The sequence below is a fragment of the Diorhabda sublineata genome, chromosome 4, assembly GCF_026230105.1.
Source record: "Diorhabda sublineata isolate icDioSubl1.1 chromosome 4, icDioSubl1.1, whole genome shotgun sequence".
Lineage (NCBI taxonomy): Eukaryota > Metazoa > Arthropoda > Insecta > Coleoptera > Chrysomelidae > Diorhabda > Diorhabda sublineata.
Genome location: NC_079477.1, coordinates 28548427 through 28573684, shown reverse-complemented (window position 1 = coordinate 28573684; position 25258 = coordinate 28548427). Strand labels below are relative to the sequence as shown.

At 31.1% G+C, this 25258-nt stretch overlaps 1 protein-coding gene across 1 annotated transcript in view; it reads left to right on the top strand.

Annotated features, from left to right (window-relative positions):
• Nucleotides 1-25258, top strand: part of LOC130443297 (uncharacterized) — a 194369-nt gene that overhangs the window by 145532 nt on the left and 23579 nt on the right. The window contains exons 4-8 of the mRNA XM_056777865.1: nucleotides 1093-1353; nucleotides 2779-3140; nucleotides 5300-5769; nucleotides 8139-8805; nucleotides 10928-11043. Coding sequence (XP_056633843.1) covers nucleotides 1093-1353; nucleotides 2779-3140; nucleotides 5300-5769; nucleotides 8139-8805; nucleotides 10928-11043 — 1876 coding nt within the window. The remainder of the gene's footprint in view (nucleotides 1-1092; nucleotides 1354-2778; nucleotides 3141-5299; nucleotides 5770-8138; nucleotides 8806-10927; nucleotides 11044-25258) is intronic.

Genomic DNA, 25258 nt, shown 5'->3' with positions numbered 1-25258 from the left:
GGAAGAAATGGTCATCGTTTAATTTCCAAATTTTGTAATACCTCTGGTATATAATGCCCTATTCAATACTCTACCCCCGTTTTAATAGTACTGCTTTTAATTCCTTTGATTTTGATTAGTAAATAAAAAGGCAGAACTACTGGCAGGTATGGTCATTGTTTATTTCTCAATTTTCTTATATCCCTGGTATATACGACTCTATATAATACACTACATTATTTTTAATAGTCCTGCTTGTATTTCTTTCCGATTTTTGATAAATTTTCTTTCTGGCTGGTGTATGAAAAGACAAATTTTGGCAAATATTGTCATTTAACTTTCAAATTTTGTAATAACCCTCGTATACACTATATCAAATACACCACCTACCTTGTAGGATTTTCGTTTTTGTTTCCTTTGGTTTGTTTATAAAATTTATTATTGAAGAATAAATAGAAAGGCAGAATCGTTGACAGATGTATTCATTATTCAACTTTTAAAATTTGTTATTCCCCTGGTATAACAATACTCTATCAAATATACTGGTTCATTTTAATAGTACTGCTTTTATTTCCTTTGGTTTATATACGTCTTTATAAATATATATGTTTATAAAATGTCTTCCTGACTAGTAGATAAAAATGCAGAACCGTTCGCAGGAATGTAATTGTTTAATTTTCGAATTTTTGGATAAATCCTGTATATACTATATCCAAAACATCTCCTATCTTATAGTAGTTCTATTTATATAATTTCTTTTTTATAAAACAAGTTATGACACAACCATATGTGATTTCTATCCTATAAGCCAATTTTATAGGCAAATTTCATAGCTGCTGTTCTGGCAGTGTCTTAAAATTATTATTTATACATATTTCTTCTAAAACCTCAAATAAATATCTTTATATGTTATTGGACCAAATAGCATTTTTGTTCTTCAAATTCACTTCATTTTAAATCTCATTTTCTGTCTCTGCATAACAAGATATTTTGTACTTTTTGATGAAGTCTGGCGAGTTGAAGGATACAAGTACTAAATAAATGATTTTTTTTTATTTCTCGAAAACATCTGTTTATAAAAGAAGTGTAAAATTTGATATTTTTATTCAACAGCCGGGAACGTATAATCCGCAAGTGGAAGCGATATCACCGACGTTCCCCGATCAACTAACTCAGGATGACCAGGCATTCCGAACAACAAAAGACGAACTCATCCAACAGATCGGAAAAGTAGATAGAGAAATCGCAAAAGCGGAATCGCAGATAGTTATACTTAAAAAGAAACAAGCAGAATTGGAAGAAATCGCAAATAAACCGGCTGTTAAGTCTGAAGTGCAAGAAGATACGACACCGAAACATCAAAGTTTACCACAGGTAAATAAAAAAATTTAATTTAAAATTAATTCAATTTCATAATAAAATATTTATGGTTAATTTTTTATTTTAACTTTCTGTTTTGATTCCTTCTTGGTTAATGTTTCTATATTCTTAAAGGTACTTAAAACACATATTTATAAGAATTATTATACATGTAAATATGATTGTAACATAAAAATAATAAATTTAAATATTCTAGTTACTCTCTACAATTATTGTTATCTGTACCCCCTCGGTAACGTTCAATTTATTCCACATATCTTGTAATATCAGTGGAGTTCAATCCAAATAATCTAATGTGTCTCTAAATGAAAAAATCATATATCGTATTATGTCCCAAGAGGCAATGGTCATTACAAGTGTCATTATTACCAATACCATCAAGCCATATGTTTATTTGGTAAATTTCTTTCTTTAAAAGGCTCGATATTACCAATACCATCAATCCATAAATCTTTTTGGTACAATTCTTTGTTTAAAAGTGTCATTATTACCAATACCATCAAACCAAAGATTATTTGGTGGTACACTTCTTTCTTTACAAGGCTCGATATTACCAATACCATCAATCCAGAGATATTTTTGGTAAAATTCTTTGTTTACAAGTGTCATGTATTTCGTCATAGCTGTTGGAAGTTTAGCTTGCAATACCCATACACCTTGTGTTAATATCATTTGTACTTTTGAGTAAATCTGGCTTTCCACTTAGACCATGAATGACTTTCTGTTCCCTTTTTTAGATTAGCTTCGTTACAATTTTTTTACATAATTGGTTCTATTGTATTCATTTATTTTTTATAATGTTTTGTTATCCAAACGACGACATTTATGACCTATGAAATTTGACATATACCTTATGATGGGAGCTTGGTTGATTCTATAAATAAAAAATAAAACCATTTGCCTGTTTTGTCATTATTTGTCATATTAAAATTTTTTCGTGATTTTATTACGATCTATCAATAATGGTACGTTGATAAAGGTAAATGAAACTATTGGAATCCTCATTAAAAATGAGTTAATGTATGATTTCATTTTGTTGGGGTTTTTTTCCTAAATCCATAAAAAAATATTAATTTGAAGTATGAAGATTCTTTATAATTTAAGGGGAATGTACTTCTAAATTTGTAAAAATGGATTATTTGGTGAGTACCAATGTTAAAAAAAGTATTTATAACTGAAAAATTTATTATTAGGATAAGTTTGTTGAGAATGTTTGAATACAAATGTAATGTATGTACTTTTAACAACATTGAAATTTCAGTTTCAACTTTTTTTACTGAAGATGTTGAAGATAAAAAAACTAAGTAATTATTTGGAAAATTTTTATATAAATAATCAAAACCCCCTATCAATGACCATTTCAATTTATATTTAAGGCCATAATTTAAGAATTTGATTGACATTTTTTTTAATTTTTAGAAAATCTACGCGGAAAATAGAAAAAAGGCTCAAAATGCCCATGCCCAGTTAGATGCGTTCGGTCCGAAAGTAGAATGGCCTTTATACAATCAACCCAGCGACGCCTCAGCTTATCACGAAAACAAAAGGAAGAATGTAACGTTCAAAAGGAGGCTTTTGGAATATTTCAAAAAGAGAAATTTAGAAAAGGAAACCAGAAATACCTATTTGACTGAAACTTATAGCAAGATGATGCAAGATTGGTTGAGAAAAGTAGATAAAATCGAATCAAGTACAAAAAGAAAAGCAAAAGAAGCTAAAAATAGGGAGTTCTTTGAAAAGGTGTTTCCGGAATTGAGGAAACAGAGGGAAGATAAAGAAAGGTAATAATGAGTTTGTTACTTCTGAATTTTCTCTACCATAGTTATGGTAACTTTCTAGTGGTACACCAACACTACAATTACACTCCCATTTCGATAACCAGGTTATGGAATTCACTGTTTCAAAACATTTCCGAAAAATGAATTTATTATAGAATTTCATGGAAATGTTTCATTTTAAAATATATTTTATATACAATTTTTTCACCGCAGAACTAATTATTTCCCTCTCATCTTGAAAGCTGGTTGTCAGGCAATTCCACTACATTACAAAAACTAAGAAAAATGAATGTTCCTTATATAGCATCCATCCTCTTTAAAAGCAAAGGAAATAAATCAAGTGTATCTTATTTATTACCCCCATTTTTTTTATTTTTCTCCAAGGAAAAAGGGTTTTCAAAACAACATAATCAACAGATTAAAGTGAGAGTGTCTAGACTCCAATGGATGACTTTAGAAGTGATTACTGATTGCTATTAACTAGGATTTGTCATGTCTCCATTATTCTTCATGTGCATGTAATGAATCATTTATTTAGAACAGTGCTACACTTGAACTGTAGCTTCTGAAGAAAGCATTAAATATGATTGTCAAAATCAACTGCCTCAGGTGCTTCTTCTTCCTAACTTTCACTTTTTTCTAGTTTGTTATTTTTAATAAATCATGTACCTTCCATTAAGTCAAATGCCCCCTTCTTTTGTAGTCTACTAGTGTTGTTCGTTTGATGTAGTGATTGTAATCGGGTATTTGAGCGATTTTCCAAATTTGTCGTGTTTTATTCTTTGGATTTTGACGATATCTTTAACAAATGATGTCCCAAGATCTTCTTGCAATGTTTGATTCGATACATACCAGGGAGCATTGATGAACATACATAAAATTTTCTACTGGCTTCTTTGTATTATAGCTTTGGTATCCCCATACTTCTTTTCCTTATAATCATCTTGTTTTTAACGGTCGAGTTAGATCTTCCTACCAGCCAAATTATCTCATTGACTTTTATATCAATTTGTATTTTAACTATATATATGCTACTTCCAAGCAAGTCCAGTAACTATGGGTAGGTTGAGGTATTTTGTACTCCATGCTCTGGGTAGGTAGTTCCATGTTGTTTAGTTTAATTGGCAGATACTGATACTGATCCCTTCTTAATTTCTAATCTACATGTTTAGGCTTGCTAACATTTATCTCGATTTCCCATTTTCCCTTGTTAGATTTGGTCTAGTTGGTTTTGAAATATGCTAGAAGCCTATTCTGCATTGTCATGCATCGTTGGTATTACTGTGTCATCCACTAATGTTCAAATGGTCTCTGCTGACACTGGTAGGTCAACCGCATAAAGAAAATAGGGCACTGGTCCCTGGGGACTCTTGATGTTATGTTAAATTTATCTGGAATATTGTAGCTTAAATTAATGCTAAACTGTTTTTGGGAGAGGTATGATTTTAAGATACTAAAGTACCTCAGGTAGGGTTTCTTTAATATTGTAGAGAATTCCAGGATGTCAAGCCTCATCGAATGCCTGCATCTTGTCCAAGAATACAGAGGTACAATACAGTATTTATTCCATTGGTTGATTGATAACATAACTTATTCTGCATATTTGTTGCGGATTGCCTTTGTTTGTACTCCAAATTGATGAAGGGGAATCCACATATCAGCTGGTAGATCAATATTTTGTTGAGTAACAGTTTTTCTGTCTTGGGATTATGTTAAATATATATTGTTGTTAGGTCTAACAATCTGTTTTAATGACTCAGACGAATGATTAAATTAGTGACAACTACAAGTCATAGCATCTGTATTGTTAATTGTTTTGTGTGCATATATTTTGTTACTTTGGAGTTATGTTATGTGAAAATTGTGACAGTCAAATGGTTTTGTAAGAAAATTCATATAAATCATTCTTTCTACATTCCCGCATTTCAACCAAAACCATTTGAGTACTGCAATTGTTAATTATAGGAAAGTTTATTAAAATACATACCAGAACAGTGGCTACAATTATATTTCTTGTAGTCATCTATTTAAGTCATCGACAAGACATAAGATAATGACTATTTCAACCAAACAACATAGCTATTTATTATTTTCAATTATTTTTTCAATATGAAATATGATATATTTTTTTATTTATTATTAAGTGATTCAATTGATTTCAGGTTCAATAGAGTTGGTGCTAGAGTAAAATCTGAAGCTGACATGGAAGAAATTATGGATAATCTTCAAGAGCAAGCTCTAGAAGATAAAAAGATGCGTAGTTATGCCGTTATACCACCTATTCTTCTCGATCAAAGGGAAAAGAAAATTAAATACGATAACCACAACGGTTATTTGGAAGACATGGAAGCGGTATATAAAAGTAGACAATTCCTCAACGTGTGGACTGCCACCGAAAAAGAAATTTTTAAAGAAAAATATCTTCAGCATCCGAAAAATTTCGGTCTTGTAGCGTCGTATTTAGATAGGAAGTCAGTTTCCGATTGTGTACAGTACTATTATTTGAGTAAAAAGACGGAAAATTATAAGCAGTTGATTAGGAAAGCGAGGCAGAGAACGAGGAGCTCTAGAAACAACGCTCAGAAAGTTAATAGTAATATTAACACGTCCGTCGTTGATATTTTAACAACGGGTGAGTAATAAAAGGTGACAACACATTATTAAGTAAAGCTGAAGCTTTCTTTCACTCAAATTTCAAATAAAATCTGGAAATTACAAGATCCACTACTCCATAACTACTACCAATAGGTAGAGTAATTCACCAGGAAAGTTTAGGTATATAATTTGTCAATGATTTCTATGAATTGGTTTATTGGTATTATAAAGTCTTCAGCTGCATCTGTATGCTATGTTCAACTCAAAAACTACCGAAAGAATTTTTATATGGTTTTCAATAATATAAAGTTATTAATGAGGAAGGCTTAGGTACATAATATGTCAAGGTTTTACGTGACACTACAAATTAAAAGTCTTTCACTGCGTCTGTATGTCTGTTAGGTTAACTCCAAAACTAAAAAAAACGGATTTTCATGCAGTTTTCTCGAATAGAAAGTTTGAATATATAATTTATCAAGGTTTTGAGTCAATTTTTGGAATTATAACGATAATAGTCAGTGCAAATTGAAAATCAGAATCTTTCATCAATTGAAAGAATTATTCACGAGGAAGATTAGGTATATGATTTGTGTCAATTGGTTGAAATATGACGATATCAGTTGGAAGAGTTAAGCCTGAAAGGTTTCATTAAAAACGCTACTGGACCCCTTCTGAGAACAGCTTAGTATATGCCTTCTATCTTCTAAAATCTACATATTGTGGGATAAATGGAAATTTATTTATAGTCTGGTCAATTTAGATATTCGAAGTTACACAAATTCCCACCGAGCTGAAAATAAATTGAATTGTTTAAATTATAATTAGTTCTCCATCATTTCCATATATGGAAAATGAGTTTTTCGCGATTTTCAGCAAAACGATAAGTTTTATCATAAAAATACCTCAGACAAAAATTGTAAATTAAAAAATTGTTCACAAGAAACGTATTAATACGTTTTTTCCTACGAGCCACTGTTTCTGAGATATAAGGATTCAAAAAGTGGTAATCGTCATAATATGTACTCGTTTCCTCTCTACCTATGAGGTAGTATACTTAGCGCTTTTTTTAACGTTGTTTCCCCAGTAGGCCTTTTCCACGGGTTTGTTGTGATCATGATTAATTTGAAACAATTGCAAAATAATGGAAATTAGCATACATTGAAAATATAAAAGTTATTTAAATTAAAAAGAAGTAAAATTTAATCGCCCTAGTCGTAACTTAATTTTTTTGGTTTTTCATTGTATCTTATTTTTTCTTAATACTAACTCACACCCTCTAATGTGCTCTTCTTCATCTGTTGTGCGAAACTTCTTTTTGTTTGCTTAAAACTTGCTTTTGTGACATTTGCTCATGCTTCATAGCCATAGGTAGAGATTTGTGTAGTAATTCAAATATTTTTGCTTTTTATGGTGATCAATTATTGAATAATTTCTGAATTCACTATAATTTGTTCCCTAATCTTCCATCTTGTGCTATGATTTGAGTTTAAATATTTGATCTGTCTTTCAGGATCAGTTGAAAAGTTAAATTTTTGTGTTATTTTAAACTGCTTTTCACTGCAGTTACTATCATCATGTTTGTGCGATACAAGCTTTCAATAAGTAACACCAAATCTCATCATATACAGCTATGTATCATTTCTTTTGTAATTACAAAAGTGGGGCCTTTTTTTCTTACCCTTCCAAAGTTTCTTGTATATTTCCAAAATACTTCCCCTTTTTTACCTCTCACAAATATCTATTAATTGAAAATAATAAATAAGGGTTTTGCAGTGAAACTTGTGTATCCATCTTCACTAATAACTTTTTCCAAAAATTGTAGGAGATTCTTTTTAACTGACTATTCTAATTATCCTCTAATAAAAAAATATACCAAGAAATTATTATATACAATAAAATAATGTATTGTGGTAGGTCCACAAAAATTGTTGATAAAGTAGATTACTTGATAGGTTAGACAAATGTTCCATTAATCAATATCATTTCATGATTGCTTTTAGTTCTGAATTTCACTAAAAGATGGATCTATAATATAAAACATTGGAATTAATTCCGTTTCAACCTTACAGAAAAATTTTAAAGTTTCCTGGGAGCGTGTAACATGTATTGATTTTTTAACACTAGTTTTTATTTTATTTTCAGGATGTTGTATTTACCAGAAGGAAGATATATAGTTATAAATATTTTTTTCAACTATTAAAATTATCTGCTAAAAAGCTATGATCCATAATTACAATTTTTAGTATACAGTATGTGGGTTTCAAAAATTGTTTCCTCAGTCTTTATCAAAATTCCACTCATTATCATTTCTTTTCTTCTAAACAAGGGCACATTACTTGACTATGATATAAACGGTTTTATATATTGTTTAGTTCTATAAAGTATTTGAATTGTAAATTTTTGCAGGTGTTACTACCCGCCTCCAACGAGAACAGCAAGCAAGGACAGTGGTACAACCTTCGTCTCGAACCGAACCAGGCGGTAGTCAACTGCAACCACCAAATGGTGAACCACCCGCGTCGGCGGCTACTCCACCAACTGCGTCTACACCAACTCCTGCCGCTACGACGACTACGCCCACTACTTCATCGGTTGGGAGTCCTCCGGGCATGGCGACGACAACGCCTACAACGGCAGGCGCCATGCCCACAACTTCACCCACAACGGCCACCACTTCTTCGGAGATGGCGTCCACCAGCACTTCTGTGATTTCAAGTAGTACCAGCGGGGCATCTTCGGTAGTCGTTACGGCTTCCGTTGAAGGCGATCAAAATGCGGCAGCTCAAGAAATGATGTCCACGTCCAACACTCCTACCATTACGTCGTTAGAGGATGCGACGAAACCAAAGAATTTCCTCGGATTCTCCGGAACGCCAGTGCCTACGACGACAGCGTCGGATGAGTTAGCACCCTCGGGTAAAGGAATTTATTCTTCTGGTAATGAAGAGGGTATGAAGTTAGGTAACGGTAATACGAATGTAACAGGGACACTACCTGATGGCACCAAGCACGAAATTTCCACTGATGGAGTTAACGTAAAGAAAGAGATCGAATCTCCTCAGGAAACAATTAGGTAAGTAATTTACAATTGTTATTAACTGTCTTTGAGTTTTATTTATGGATAAAATAATTTAATTTTACTTGATGAAACATTGTAATAGTTTTATTCTTTGTATAATTATCAATATTTTTTTAAAAACAAATTACTAGTATAAAAAAAAGGAAGTAATAGATTAAATTGAATTCTAATTGTAATTTTCTAACTGCTTTCGAAAGGTATATTTGATTAAAAACGAATTGGTATCAGTCGCAATTTCGACATGTAATAAAGTGAAGAGGTGGCTCTGAAGTTTACTTAATATAAGAGATATTAAATTCGCGTTCTGATATTTGTGATTCAATCGGTATAATTTTAACAAACAGAATTTCGATTACAATCTAGACGAGTGTTCCGACCGCTTTATGTACCCGATCCCGTTGGGATATAGTCTTACTGCATCAATGCACAATTATCCATACCAATTTTGTAAATTGATTATTGTGATAGGGTGAAATTTTTAAAATGAGTTTGGCTTCTGAATTTTCATGTTCTGATTTAATTATTTGCAAAATCAATACAGGGGTATTTTTATAAACAATCAAGGTCTACCAAAAGAGTTATGAGAATATTGTGCATCAAAAAAATATTGAATTTAATGTAGTACATTGTGAGGATTTGGAACAGAGGCAATAAAAATGGCAAATTGGAAATAATGAATGATAAAGGAGGAAGCTACTTTTTTTGAGAATTTAGGTTGATTCAATATATGAAAAAAAATTTTATCGTTAAGTAAACTATTTACTTTAATACAAATAATATTTCATCTATTTGATTTTAAATGAGTACTATACTACCAACAAATTGTTCTTGTAGCTTGTGCATAAAATAAAGAAAATTTTGGTTTCTTTGAAATTGTATTATAGGTGCCTATGAACCACTCCTTCTCTCTGTTTTACCCAATACTTCTCAAGAAAATAAATGTTAATATCCTGTCGAAATATTTTTTTATAATTTACTTTATTTCCACGTAACGTTCCTATTTCTACAGGATTTTTTGTTAAATCATTTACCTATATTCCTAATATATCAAAAATATAATTTTCTTTTATTTCTTAGACCTTTTTTAAATTATTTTGTTGATAAATTATCTTGATTAGGTTTCTTATAATTTACAATTTTATTTAAAAGTATATAACCTTGACATTTTGTCTATACATTGTGACCCAGTGTTTACAGCTGATCCATCAATCACATTTCTTTCAAAAAGTACAGAATGTGGGGGACTGTAGATAATAAAGATATAGCAAAATATGAAAAAGATTTTCAGATTTTCTTAAAAAAACAGTAACTTCAGTTGCATCAAAATTTGAACATAATTTTTTCAATATTGTCAACTTAAGTTTCTCTAAAAACTGAATTTTTTTTTGATTCCCACAAAATTCTGAATTGTCATGCAACTCTAGTTGCAGTTGGTCACTAATGGGTTAATATTCCAGCGACTAAGAGAGAGATGCTCATTGAAATTGAAATTTCCTGAAATCTCTTTTCGATTTATACATAAAAGGTCATCTGTACATGAACTGATAAATATTTGTCTTTTTATTGCTTTTATTTTTTCTTTAGAAATGAACCTATAAGATTTTGAAAACGTTTATTTTTCTATTAATAGAATTATTGTTAAATTGAGAGAAACAATTTTTAAGTTTGAGGTTATTACTCACAAATATACCCAATAACTAACAGATAATACCGATTTATCGTGTCATGTCCCGGCGTCCCCAAGATTTCCGTGGGGACAGCCAAATGTCCCGCTTTAGAAGTTTGATTCAAATTTTGTTGTCAAGATGCTTGAAAGGAGCTGTAAGTTCAACAATTTTCGTTTTAGCTTGATTCTCAAACTCATTAAAAAAGTTTTTAAAAAAACATTGTGCCAGGTAAAAATGAAGTTGAATAACAAAGTTCTTTTCAGACCAAAACTCGGATTGGTGTCCCGTTTTGGTGTTTCAAAATCACATCTACTACATAGTAATGTTTTTCATGGGAAACTTGTATGAAAACTACAAGTAAAAATTGAGAATGACAAACTAGATTAATTTTATTTTTTCATTTCAACTTCAATAACTCAGCTTCTAATTTTTTTATGAATTTGTTGCAGTGATCAGAACATGACATCCAGTGGTACTTTAGGTGAAACTAAAAAGAAGAAAGAAAGAAGAAAAGAAAAAGATTCCGTTATTGAAACTAGTGATGAGGAGACAAATAACAGGAATGGTGAGTTTTTAAAATGTATCTAATATTATACTGTATATTTTGTAAATAGCGATGGATGACTAAATAATTTTTGTTACGAAAATGTACATATTTTGTATAATTTATTATTTGTTATTAAACAATCTTTTGATAATATGCAATCTATTATATATTATTATATACAAACCAGTTTTATGGCATTATTGTATAAAATATCTCTAGCTAACTGCGATATAAAAACATTGTAGGGGGAAAATTCGAGAATGAAGATTTAGAAAGTATTGAAACATCTAAAATATTCAAAACAGGTATGTACATCTGTTAAAAGATTTGAAACAGATATGTACATCCGTGTATGAGATATACCTCTAATTAATATAGTTTTCAAAGCTTTCATTCGAATCATGCTATATAACAAAAGTTTTCTCAAAAAGTTTGGAAAGTAAAAATGAAAAAAATCAAGAAAAATATGATATTTTTTTTGTAGAAAACTATAAAAGATTTTGAAAGTCATAAGATATTATTTTAAGTTAAACTTTAACTGCAAATAACTTTTAAAGCGGAAAATTATTTCAGACCTTTTTTTGTAGGCCGTTTAATTTCCTACAAAAATATCTATTGCTATTTTTCTGTACAATAATTCGTTGAAATACATTAAAATTCCAAAAAGAAAAATTCCCGTTTAATTTAAATGGAAAATATTTATATTAAAAGCTCAAACTTTACCAGAATTTTTTTTCGTCATGTTGAACGATATTTTCGTAGAAGCTAAAAAATTTTTTTTTATCCACTTTATGCCTTTTTATGTCCTGGTTTAATTAATCTAATTTCGTAATGTTGCAACTGTATTTATTTCATTTATAATTTTATAATACATGATGGTCGGAATCATCTGTTCGTAAAATAATTACAAAATTGTGTTTAATCTATTAATCAATCAACGTATGATGTTTATTTTAATTGAAATTATTACATATTTACGAACATTGTTCTAGTGGAAACGAACTGCGGTAATACATACACTTCTATAATGAAAAAATTTGTTTAATTGAATGATTTCACCCTGTATGTATATATCAATATAATAAGTTACCATATACATTAAATATATTTTAAATATTTTCTTATTAAAAACAAATTAATAAATTATTTCAAGCCAAGAAAATTTCAAGATATGTTTTGAAACTATTCAACATTTATGAGTCATTCTATATAAAATCTGTCTAAAAATAAAAAAAAATTGTCGCCAACACTTTTTAGATTTTGGTGTAACTTTGAAAAATTCTTGTTTGATTTTTAAAAGCGCGTACTTTCGCCTATTCAAATAAACACTTTTAAAAATCGATATTTTCATACTTCAAATTTTTTTCTTAGAAGATATCGGTACGATCAAGACAGAATTCACAGTAGAAAAGATAGTAGCTAAAGTGTAAATGCAGATAATTGGATCGGACGATCCCTTTGAATAATAACAGCGTGCTGAAAATTAGTGTTTTTTAGTCATTTTTCGAGAATTCAATCGACTCTAGCGTCTCAACTGTTGAGAATTAAAAACTCATGCTCGCGCGAATTAAGTATACATATAGATAAAATTCGACCACAAGTTGACTTAACAGACCACTCTTCATCGAAAAAAAACTTTGATTAATGTTTTGAAATTTTAAAAAATCACAATTTTCAACTTATGAAACGAACGTGTCGATTGCGAGATTACTCACAAGATCTACTGTTGTTACCTTCAACTTACCTACGACTACATCACTTGTTTTGTTATTTTCAAAACTACTAGTAATTTAGAAAAAAAAATTGGTTGATATTTGCTGTACAAAAACGTCTCGTACACGAAAATTTGAAATTATAATATCTATCGATAGTAGCTCTGTACTCTTTTCAAGCAAGAAAAGCTTTAATGTACTGCATTTCAATTTTACTACTCAGCCTGCTGGTGAATCCACCACTGCTCCCAATTTGAAAGATTCATGGTTATTAGTGACGTTTAATAAGTCTTCAAGGTTAAATTGAAAAATTTACTTGCATTTCTTCATTTAAAAACAGGATATTCAGTTGATGGGATTATTTTGTAGTGTATAGGCTTCAATATAACAAAGGCCACAATGGAAATTTATCTTGGACCAATCTATTGAAAAATTTCTTCTGTTTTTAGATTCTAAAAGTGGATGTAATATTTATTAGCACTCACTATTTTCCCATTTCACTATATATCGTGCACTTTGATAACCAACTAACATAAAACTTATTAATTTCCGACCCAATTTCACATTTAATTATTTATTATATTAATAATTAGTTAATACGGAAGCACAGATAGGACCTTTATCTCTATTTAAACTAGTTTTACATCTGACAATTTCAATAATTTTAAATGTATCCAACAATATATTCATGTCGGGCGACTGTGATGGGCAAACCATTACTTTCAGTACATTCTCCCTTTCCAATCCTTTCAAATACTCTATGTGCAGCTTCGAGGAATGCTTGAGATCGTTGTCATCCTGGAAGACAAATTTTCTGTCGATCAGGCGTTGTACAGAACGTACTACATTCCTCCAAAACATCCCCAAATCATCACAGAGCCCCTGCCGTTTTTTACAGTCTGTACACATAGATCTAACATCCGTTCTTCCGTTGACTTGCGCACAACTACTTCTCTTATACCTGAAAACCTCAAACTTTCATTCATCACTCCATAAAACTTTCTCCCATTCTTCACTCTTCCAATTTTTGTTTTTTAGCCCACTGCAACCTCTTAATTTTATTTTGACGTCTTGAAAAAGATTTCTTCATTGCCACCCTTCCAAAAAGAACAACTTTTCTCAATTTTTTTTCTCAATACGTTTATCTTCAGCGGTCAAGGGTTTTAGAAGCCACACCGAACGTTTTCTGTCACCAAAGCTTCTGGTGGATGCATATTTTTTCACGTTAGTACGTCGAGGTAGTTTTAATTCGGCAGAAATGGTACAGGTACTTTTGCCTAGACGACGAAGACTTGCGATTGGTTCACGTTGAAACCCTGAATTTTTGAAAACGAGAATAATACGTATACGACCTTCACAAAAAGATGTCTTGGTCCAAAAACTATAAATCACATCACGTTCTAGCGTTTCGCACAGCTAACTGGAACTAAACTAGTCATTAATACCTAAGAAATGATTCACAGTTGAAAAATAATGAACAAATCATCCGGTACCTACTTGCAAATTTTAATTCACTAACCGCGCTCGTATAACAAATAACAAACACTGTTATTTTTCGTTTCTAAAATACCATTTCGACCATCCCTTGACAATATGAAAGAGAAATTTGTTAAAGTGTTTGAAATTTAATAAATGTATTATGAGGTGGGTAAAAACTTCTGACCGATAGTGTGGTACATTAGAGGATACAGGAGGTTTCCTGTGGGATTCCTGCAGATTATCCATAACAAAATGTTTGACTTTGAAAAACTTTGAGAACAACTTGTAGTGGAAAACGTGACATACTTGAAACATTTATCTGTATAATAAATTTTTATATTGTTTAGCTAAAATGCGTGGATTATTTTAGCCTTTATAAGTTTTGTCAATATTATATATGTGATTTGTATCACTATTCCTACCTAATCAAATGACCTTGTTTAAATTATCAATTTCCTACATTGAACGTAAGTGATTCGCCCTTAAACTTTACGACTTTTCGTCCTTTTCCTTTTTTTATCATTTAGTTTCTGAGAAGAATCTGTAGTCTCTCTTACCTACGTACGATTTATACATTTTTTTAATAGTTTCTCTCTAAGACTCAATGCCAAAACTATAGTCTAGTTAGTCTAGACCAGTTCCATGCATAAACAAAATATTGCGTTATCATAGCAAAGAACAATAACTAAGTAGAAGTGTCAGTGTAAAGTTTGACGTCAAAAAAGTAAACCAGAGTTACGCAATAAATTACAAGAAAAAACCTTTTCCACTTTTTAGCAAAAAAATTTCTTATATTTTTTAAATAATTAATCATAATTAAAACAACTGATAAATACTATAATAATATTTATTTATATTTATGTATTTTGATATGTCTGTTTCGTTTGATTATATGTACAATTATTTTTCTGAATTAACTGCTTCAACGTCAATGGCGCTGCAACTGCTGTCGGTATTTTCCACATTTTCCGGTACCATTTCATTGTTTTTATTATTATTATCTGCCATTTCTTCAGCATGACACAGTTTTCTATGTTTGTGAACGAAATAGTAGCTTGGAAATTTACTTCCACAAGTTTTACAAGGATAATATTGAACGTTCATGTCCAATAATTTTACCTCTCTCTTAGATTCTTTCGGGATCGCTTTTGGTTCTATACTTATCGGATTAAGGTGTCGCCTAGCGTGTTTTTGATAACAGTACTGCGATTTAAAAGTGTGATTACAATAAACGCAAGTGAAAACTTCATTATTTTGGTTTTCGGCTTCTTCATCCAAACTATCTCTTATATTTTCATTCATCACTTTATTGAGAACTTCGTTCTGGTTTACTTCTGCTCGTTCATAGTTGTCCCCAGTCGGAATCATTCCATAATTTTTATTAATAACCCTGTGAAACTTTACAGGTCCATCACAACAAGCTATATCTATAATAACTTTTTCATTAGAAGTTCCTTGACGCTTCTTGTGTTTATGTTTATCTGATGATGCTCTTTTCGGCGGAGAAAGTGGTTTAAGTTCCATGTCATTTACTATATCTTCACATTTCGAAGTTGATGCCTTCTGCTCTATTACTTGTTCTTTTGAATTAACCTCTTTGAAAGGCGTATCTTCGGATTTATGTAAAGCACTATACATAGGAGGGTATATCTCTTGACTAGGTAAAGCAGCTTTTCTACTGGGTATTGGTTTAATGATATTTGTTCGCATCTCTGGTGGTTGAGATTGTAATAAAAACGATCTACATATTTCCAATGCCCTCGGCATATGAAGAATATGCGTAGCTAGAAGAATATTGTAAATATTCCCTATATTCAAGTCCAAATATCCTGTATACATGAAAGTCAATAGAGAGGAAAATTCGTCAACGTTTACGTTTGGGACCAGCAATGGCGAAGAGCCTAGAAATAAATGAAAAAATATTGGAGAATAATAATTTTTTCGACTGAATCATTGTATTTCAATTTTCCAAAGTAATTTTTTAATATCCATATTTTCGTTATACATATTATTCTGTTTGATATTAATTTTTAACAATACAATACAACTCGTGATCGTGGTTGTCATGAATATTATACAACTCGTGACGGAAGATTATGCAGCTCGATATTTTAATTATGAAATTAAAAACAAAAATGAAATCTACAGTGTATTTCACCTAACCTAACCTTGACACTTTTGCTATTTCCCAATTTTTAAATTTAAAATAATTAATTGCAAGCATCTTGTTTCCTCGCCGATTAAGCATAAAATCTACTACTAATGCCATTTTTAACTTATCACAAATACCCACACCACGTTATCTGTTTGAAGAATGGAGCAACGAATTTATTATTTTAATTTGAAAAAGGTGAATTAGGTACTAAATTCAAGGTAATACTCTTAATGAATCAGTCACGAATTATATTATGTACCTTTTCGTTTACCTGAAATATCCCCGTCACGAATTGGCGCATCCTTAACTCAACGGATTGAAAATCGTCACGAGTTATATTGTAACACACCCTCTTTTAAAACATAATTTTTATTGCTTTCCTTGCTACCAGCTTGAAATATTATTAGAAATAATTTCTGACTAGTTTATCTTCATCATCTTTACTATTGAAATAGTCACGGGCTCAATATTGAACCTTGTGGATGACCGGTAATATTTAATTACATTTCTAGTATCCAAAACTGTGAAGCTATTGTGGTGAAATTCAATTAAGAATTGATGTTTATTTCACAATTAATAAAATTGAAAATTTCACTTTGAATTTATTATAAACCGATATTATTTCATTCCAAAAATAACTTGATCGTTAAAGTAATAACAAAATTGCTTTTATATTATAATTTCCATTGAACAATACCTAATTATACATACATAAATATATATAAATATTGAACTTGAACAAATTATATATATATGCGTTTACGATTATCGAGGATATTTTTTAATGAATTTGTTAACCTAATTTTTATAATGTGTATTATATCATTCAATAAATTGCTCATTTGATAACTTTTTATAATTTTTTGTTTAAAAGGACAGAAGAGTAACATTTCTGCGCATGTCGATATTTAATTGTCATTTGTCAGCTAATTGTGTATTTCGAGGTCGTGTTAAAGACATTATTGTTCACTTCTAAATAATTGGAAATTAGACTTTTTCTTGGAATTTGGCGTGAATTGTACAGTCAAATACCAAAAAAGCATATCCGGCATTTTATACTTTTTGTGTTCGCGACCAAAACCATTTGCAATGTCAAAGATTATCTAAGTTTATCTCTTTGACTCGTATCGATCAGGAAGACCATTAGACAACGGCATGCTAAGAGCAGAAGTGGAAATAAATCCATGAGGAAAATTCTAACCTTAACCAACTATCAAAGAACAGTTGTAGCAGAATGGAAAAATAATAAAAGCAAATGTTTGGCTTCCACATAATTTGTCGGACGAGAACAAAGTCAACGGTTTCATCTTATGCAACATATAGCTTCATAGCAACATACAGAGCCGTTTTATCATCACTGGAGACGTAAAATGAATCCAATGGCATTGGCTCTCTCTTAATGAATCATATTAAAGTACCGCGAAGTCAGATTTATATCCCAAAAGAGTATTTGGTGAAGTTGCTCATTTTGAAGTGCTAAAACCTGGACAAACTGTTAATGCTGTAATATATTGCTTCACACCATTATACAGAGCAGTTTTTGATCACTGGAGACGAAAAATGAGTTTAAAACCGTTGGCTTTCTCCAAATGAATAATCACGAAGTACTAAGAAGCCAGATTTACATCGGAAAAAAGTGTTTGGTGAAGTTGTTCATTTTGTATTGTTGAAACCTGGATAAAATTTAGCAAAGTTTTGTTAGTGGTTACAATTTTATTTGTTTGAATTCAATTTAAGAAAGATAATTACTTTCCTAACCCCATTGCACAAATTAGTGAACTTTTATTTTCTGAGATGCAATGACAATATAATTGATAGTTGTTATGATTTTTATACCAAGAATATTCTAAAAAATATATTAAAACTTAGTTTCATATATTTCATCAATAATTTTTCCCAATTTATTATTTATTTTCTCTATGAAATAATTTAAAAATTAAATTCTCACCATGTTGATTCGCTATAGCAGCTTTGAAAAAACCACTGTGGGTTGCCAGAACTACTTTATGAGCAGAAAATTGAGTTAAATTCGGTCCAACTTGCAACGAAACATCAGGGATTCCCGGTAGATTTGCTGATGTTGATAAATTGAGAGGGGTAGCAGTAGGCATGGCTGTATGGAACGTTGGGATACCTCCGCACGGTGCCAGCGACAACCAAGTTCGATAGAACGAGTACATACTTCCAATTAATTAAACTGAAAGAAAAAATAAGTTTTTCATTTTATCAATTTATTTGATTTTCCCCGCAAAGTGAAATACTTTTAATTGAGATGCACAGATCAATACCAATAATACCAAATATGACATTAAATAATATTACGGAGGTTTATAGTATATATATGCCTGATGCCGATTCAAACATCTGATATATCACAAAGTGGCATATTCAAATTTTCATAAAGGTGGGACAAGTTTTTACAAAATGTTTTTTCGAGAATAACTGTTAATCGTACAAATACAAAATGACTGAAGAGTTAGTGAAACAGTGGCGACAATCGAGAACTCGAATCGCGAGCAGTGAATATAAATTAGTTATGCAAAGTGTGCAAAGCTGAAATTAATTATGATATCTCAAAGTAGGGAAAATCAAGCCAAAACGTCAGTTATAAATGTGGCGACCACGCTATGTATCCTTGTATTTAAAAATACATAATACAGGTATACATTCATTCACGACATTTCTCATCCTTAAACCGTTTCTCTGACAACTTCCTCAATAAAACAATAACCATTTGAACCCGGGAATTCCAGTTATCTGGTTACCATAGTATGCAATTAACTTATTTCTCTCCGATATACCTGGTACCTGTTTTAGGAAAACTAACATACCTACAGTCCTGTACCTTCCTTTATCTTTAATATTGTTTTATGTTTTTCTATACCCGACTTACACGAACCCTGGCGAGACGTTTTGAACCGAAGAGAAGTTCACTTTTTCTCGTGGCAACAATGCGAGCACTCCTCGAACCCTTAGATCTCATCGGAGCTACGCTGCTTCTAGAGATTAGACACGCGCGACTTGGTTTAATTTTACGTTTTACGTATAAGTATATTGCTTTGTTGGTATATTTATATATATGGTAAGTTTAAGTAATCGAACTTTGATTGTTGTGTTTTCACCATCCTCGACCCTAATACTATCGCCCATACAAACATACAGGAGAATCTAATAAAAGCGTGTTATGAAAACAAAACTTGATCTTGCATGCGTGGTCTTGATCTCGGTTTTGGGTCTTGCGCTATCATACATAGTCTTGATCAAAATTTGAAATTTCAAATGACGTTCATATATTTCCCGGTATAGATTTATCCTGCTGAATTCTATTCAATAAACGACTAGTCGTGTGCTTGTCGAACGAGGTTTTTGATATTGATGTTTATGTACTTAATCACCTTTTATTTCTGTGCATCAATCAAGGAACGAAATACTACAAAATCATTGATCTCCCGTAAGCCTTTCATCACTTTATCTTCATCTTGTGAGTATTAATTGCTAAAGAACAAGATCAAGACCAGTCCTGCTCATTACTAACTAAATAATTGCAATGATATATCTTGACTTTAGGTCTCTTTTCAGGGAAAATCAGTTTAAAATAACAGGTAAAAAAGAAAAGTGACCTAAAATCAAGATAAAGCATTACAAAAAAAAATTATTGCAATCAGACATAGACGTCAAATCGTCGTATTTTTTGGTTGTTTATTTATCTTGTGATCCTGTTATCTATTACGATCATTTAATCTTTCGTTATTGACGTTTATTGTAAGAAGTTTTTCGTGTGCAAGCCTCTTAACAATTTACTAACACCAAAATTGTGATTAGCTTAGGTACTTTCGTATACGCTTTTTTGAAATTACATGTTTCAATCTAGCTTCAATTTTACGAGTATAATGGTTGAGGAATTTTTCAATAAATTCAATGATAATTCGAGCAAACAATTAAGTTGTTGTCTATGCACATTACTAATATCAAATTACAGTTAGACCTACTACTATTCCCCATATTCTCCCAAGCAAACGAGTAGAGGTAAAAAATTTACTAGGACGTCAACGAGTGCTTCCTTTTTTATCCAATGATGCGTATTCTTTTCGTATTTTGATTATGCAAAGGAAATTGGAACATTCTTATCTGATTCTTCTAAAACCATTCAAATTGTTTTGAATTATTGTGAAAGAATCGAAAAACAAGGGAATTGATAATCGTGCGTAGTGGTGCAGGATCGTTTTGACGTTAGTCCTTTAAGATGTTTTGCCATTTTCATACCAAGATTATAGAAATAATCTCGTATGAAAACTACTAAAAAGATTATATGATATTTACTGACGCTTCCAAATCATCAGATTGTATATTATATGCCAGTACTAATTTGTAACATCACATCACAAATGGATAAAGTGCAAGTCACAAAACAATTTGAAAGTAATCAAATCTTTGGCTTCAATCAATATCAAATCGATCATATTATCATAAGAAAGAATATCGAGCTTATGACTGGTTCACAGCAATTTATTGGGTTACGAAGATATAAATCTTGATCTTAAACATTTATCAATTGATTGTTAACAATATGAAGTCACGAGAAAGAAGTACATTTCAATGAATATAACGGAAGTTAAAACATTAACATAGAAAATATAATTTGAAGCAGGGATTTACGGATTAGGTTCCGCGGAAACTGGGGGCTTCTTAGAATAGATATGGTTTCCTCAAAATTGTCATAGATTTTGATTCATCTATGGATCTTCTAAGTTGAATGAGTTGTGGGTTAAGTGTGAATACCCTTAACATTGCTTCATATTCGTCACAACGTATCCTTGCGAAACAGACTTAGATCCTTTTTCTTGACGTTTATGTTAGGCTCAAAGGCCGAAAACGGTCAGTGTCCGTTTAAAACAGCCACAACGCGTTCTGTGCTCCTTGTGGCTGTTCTGATATAGCCAGAACCGGAATGAAATTATTTTGAATTTAGAAGACGTCAACTCACGTAATATAATGCTGCTTATTAATAATCATATCGTAACAAAATAATACAACATTCACTAGTTGAATAAATGTTTAATGGCAACGTTTTTATGTATGTTTTATATCCATATAGTCAATAGTATATATAACCTAACCTAACCTAACCAAACCTAACCTAACCAAACCTAACCTAACTAAACCTAACCTAACTAAACCTAACCTAACTAAACCTAACCTAACCAAACCTAACCAAACCTAACCAAACCTAACCTAACCTAACCTAACCTAACCTAACCTAACCTAACCAAACCTAACCAAACCTAACCTAACCTAACCAAACCTAACCTAACCAAACCTAACCTAACCAAACCTAACCAAACCTAACCAAACCTAACCAAACCTAACCTAACCAAACCTAACCTAACCTAACTAAACCTAACCTAACCAAACCTAACCAAACCTAACCAAACCTAACCTAACCTAACCTAACCAAACCTAACCTAACTAAACCTAACCTAACCTAACCTAACCAAACCTAACCTAACCAAACCTAACCTAACCAAACCTAACCTAACCTAACCTAACCAAACCTAACCTAACCTAACCAAACCTAACCTAACCAAACCAAACCTAACCTAACCAAACCAAACCTAACCTAACTGCGTCAAACATAAAGTTCAATGCAATTCAAAATGCCACAACAATTCCTCATGCAAAAACAAATAGGTGGATATGCAGCGAAGATTGATTTTAGTAATATACTTTTTTACATTAAAACGACTGTTATTAATTTATAATATATGAAACATATAAAAACGTTGTCATTAAACATTTATTCAAATAATAAATGTTGTATTATTTTGTGAAATAAACCAATAATAATATCTAAAAATTGCAAATAGTAAAATAAAAAACAACAGGGTAGTACTTTGAACTAGTTACTATCTTTCTTTGGCTAATTATTTTCAAATCTAATTCTGGATGTGTTTAATGGGGTTGATTATGTCTTAAGTTTATAAATATCACAGCCAAATAAATATATTTTCTTTATAAATATAAAGCCATATATTGGCTTTTATAATATACTATGAAATTTACACCGTTCTCAGTACGTTTTGAAGCAAATATTTTTGAAATTAAGTTTGAAAACTCAAAAAAAAGGCGGTAGGTAAACAAGACAATAAAATTAAAAGACTGTAAACAGTTTAAAAATAATAATTGTTGAAACTATTAAAGTGAAATAATATGAAAATAAGTGGCAATAAAGCAAATGATAAATATATGGTAAAATAAAAATGAAATATAATTAAATAACAATAACAGGTTTTAATGGAACGTTTACTGAATAGAACATTCTTAATGACAAGACATAATCTATTGATACATAAGAACAATGAAGCATTTCTTGTAAACCATTGAATCATTAATAAAAATGAATAAATTCAATATATATTTAATATTATGAGATTTGCGACACCCAAAAAATTACTAAACAAATAAATTTGTATCATAACAGGAATCAGAAGCAATTATATTTAGATTTTAAGGAATGTTTAACAAAATGACTCTAGATTGCTCAATATTATGAATTGGAAGAACTTTATAGTTCCATCCTCGTATAAATAAACCAAAGAAAATTGATTGTTTATAATATTATGGAAAGTATATGAAAAAACACAAATATTAAAATCACTTACATATTCAACAAAAAACGTTAAAATCCATTTATTGTAATTTATTTCACCAAAGAAAAAACTTTTTAGTTGAATAAATTTTTCGAGATCGCGCCACAATCTAAAGTTGCTATCATACTGACAGACATCTTGATGATATGTCAGAACTTTATAGCCATAATTCAAATATTACAGCCCATCTGTAAAGCGTTCGTCGTAGTGGTGGGGGGGCGGGTTCTCACCATTTCAAAGGCTATACGGTGGCCGTTTGAATTCTTTGGTTTCCGCGCATTCCTGGATGGATATATAATGGAGAACGATTGTGAGGGTTAAATTGATAATTACTATTGGAAACGCTCTACGAACCGTTTTTCACGTGTGGATGATACTCGCGCGAGTTTGATAAAGACAGCAGTAGAGGGATTGAAAAATCGAGATTAGTTGTCAGCATTAATAAATATAATTGATTTTTTTCGAATGATCTTTTGAAACAATTTTGCATTGCTTATATTGTTAGAAAATGTAGTTTAATCAAATTTTAAAACAGGAAGAATTACATATATTGATACCTTCATATTCTAATTTTTACTAGATTATAGTAAAACTACTTTCAGAAACTTCGAATATAATTAGACACTGAACGGTCCTAGGGATGAAAGGGTGCGTTTTAGGGAATTATTTTTACTCTGCCCACAATTTTGTACGCATTTTTCCGATTATTTCCAAATAATTTCAACCATATCTGTCAAAAACTTCTAATTGGACTGTATATTTTGAATCAGCACCGAGGGCGATGAACACAAAATGGACTCCCCAAAAAGGCTCACACCTTGAAAAACCAAAGTCTACAAAATAATATCTGATAACTGTAAAGTAAAGCTGATTAAAATAGCTGACACCTTAGAGATATGAAAGGAATTTGCTGGACATATTGCGAATGAATATTTGGGTAGTTATGAGAAAGATCTGTTTACCGTAGGTGTTGCGGGTGCTCACAATCGACCAAAAACAACAACGTATCGATTATTCTGATGAGTGCTTGAAGTTGATTCGATTGAAAAACGTGTAAAGACGCAATAATTTGCTTGTAAGGTTTATGGCATCAGTATTTTGAAATTCGCATGATATAATATTAATCGACAAGGGAAAAACTATAAACAGCGACTATTACGTAACGTTATTAGGACGTTAAAGCACGAAATCGCGATAAAACGGCCCCGTATGAAGAAGAAAGTGCCTTTTCATCCAGACAATGCACCGTCTCGCAAATCAATGAAAAAAATAGCAAAATTGCATGAATTGGGCTTTGAATTGCTTCCGCGTCCACTGTATTTTCCAGGTCTAGACACCAGCGACTTATTCTTGTTTTCAGACCTCGGAAGATGCTCGCTGAACAGAACTTTTGCGCTGATGAAGAGGTAATCGAGGCTAAGACAAATCGTACTATATTTATGGCAACAAAAAAAGGTTTTTTCTGTGCTAGCCTATCAGTTTTTATTCTTATCGGTGACAATAATATCAATCTCATTTATTTCGTTACAGACAATTTCGGTGTTTGATTAATTCAACGAAACGCCCTCTATATTTAAACTTCTGTTCAATTTAAACTTCTGTGATTAACTACCATAAAATTAGCTTTTTCCATTTCCATGTAACAACACAATAACGACTATAAAAGAAAAACTCTCAGATATTATCTACGGAACGCTCAAAATCGTTTCGAACTGTTTTAGAACAATCAACAGTGAATATCCCCTGAGGAAATATATTATAAACGTCTAAATTCGTGTGGAAAATCTTTTCATTATATGTCACCACAGCGGCATCGCTTTGGTTTAACAATGAACAGAGTGGAACTTTATTTAAAAAGATTTTATCAAATACATATATTACACAAGTTGTAATGTTTGAAGACAATTTTTCTTTCTTTCCTTTCGAAAATAAAAAATAAATAAATAAATTACAAATTGTTAACGTATGTCGCAAAATTTAGCAGTCTACAAATATAATATTAAAACGCATTTGTAAAACAAAAAATTGTTTATTTTCTCGAAATTAATTAGACAAGTCCTTTTTGTCAGTTGCACTAAATTTTAAAATAGTTCGCATTTTTCACAACCAAAATATTCCACGCCGTAAGTTTTATCGCGCTCTAGCCGAATGTGAAGAAGAAATACCATATCTTCAAACCTCCAAAAAAGTGGAAAACCAAAAAATTTTACCCGAAAAAGAGCGGAAAGATTGGTAACAAA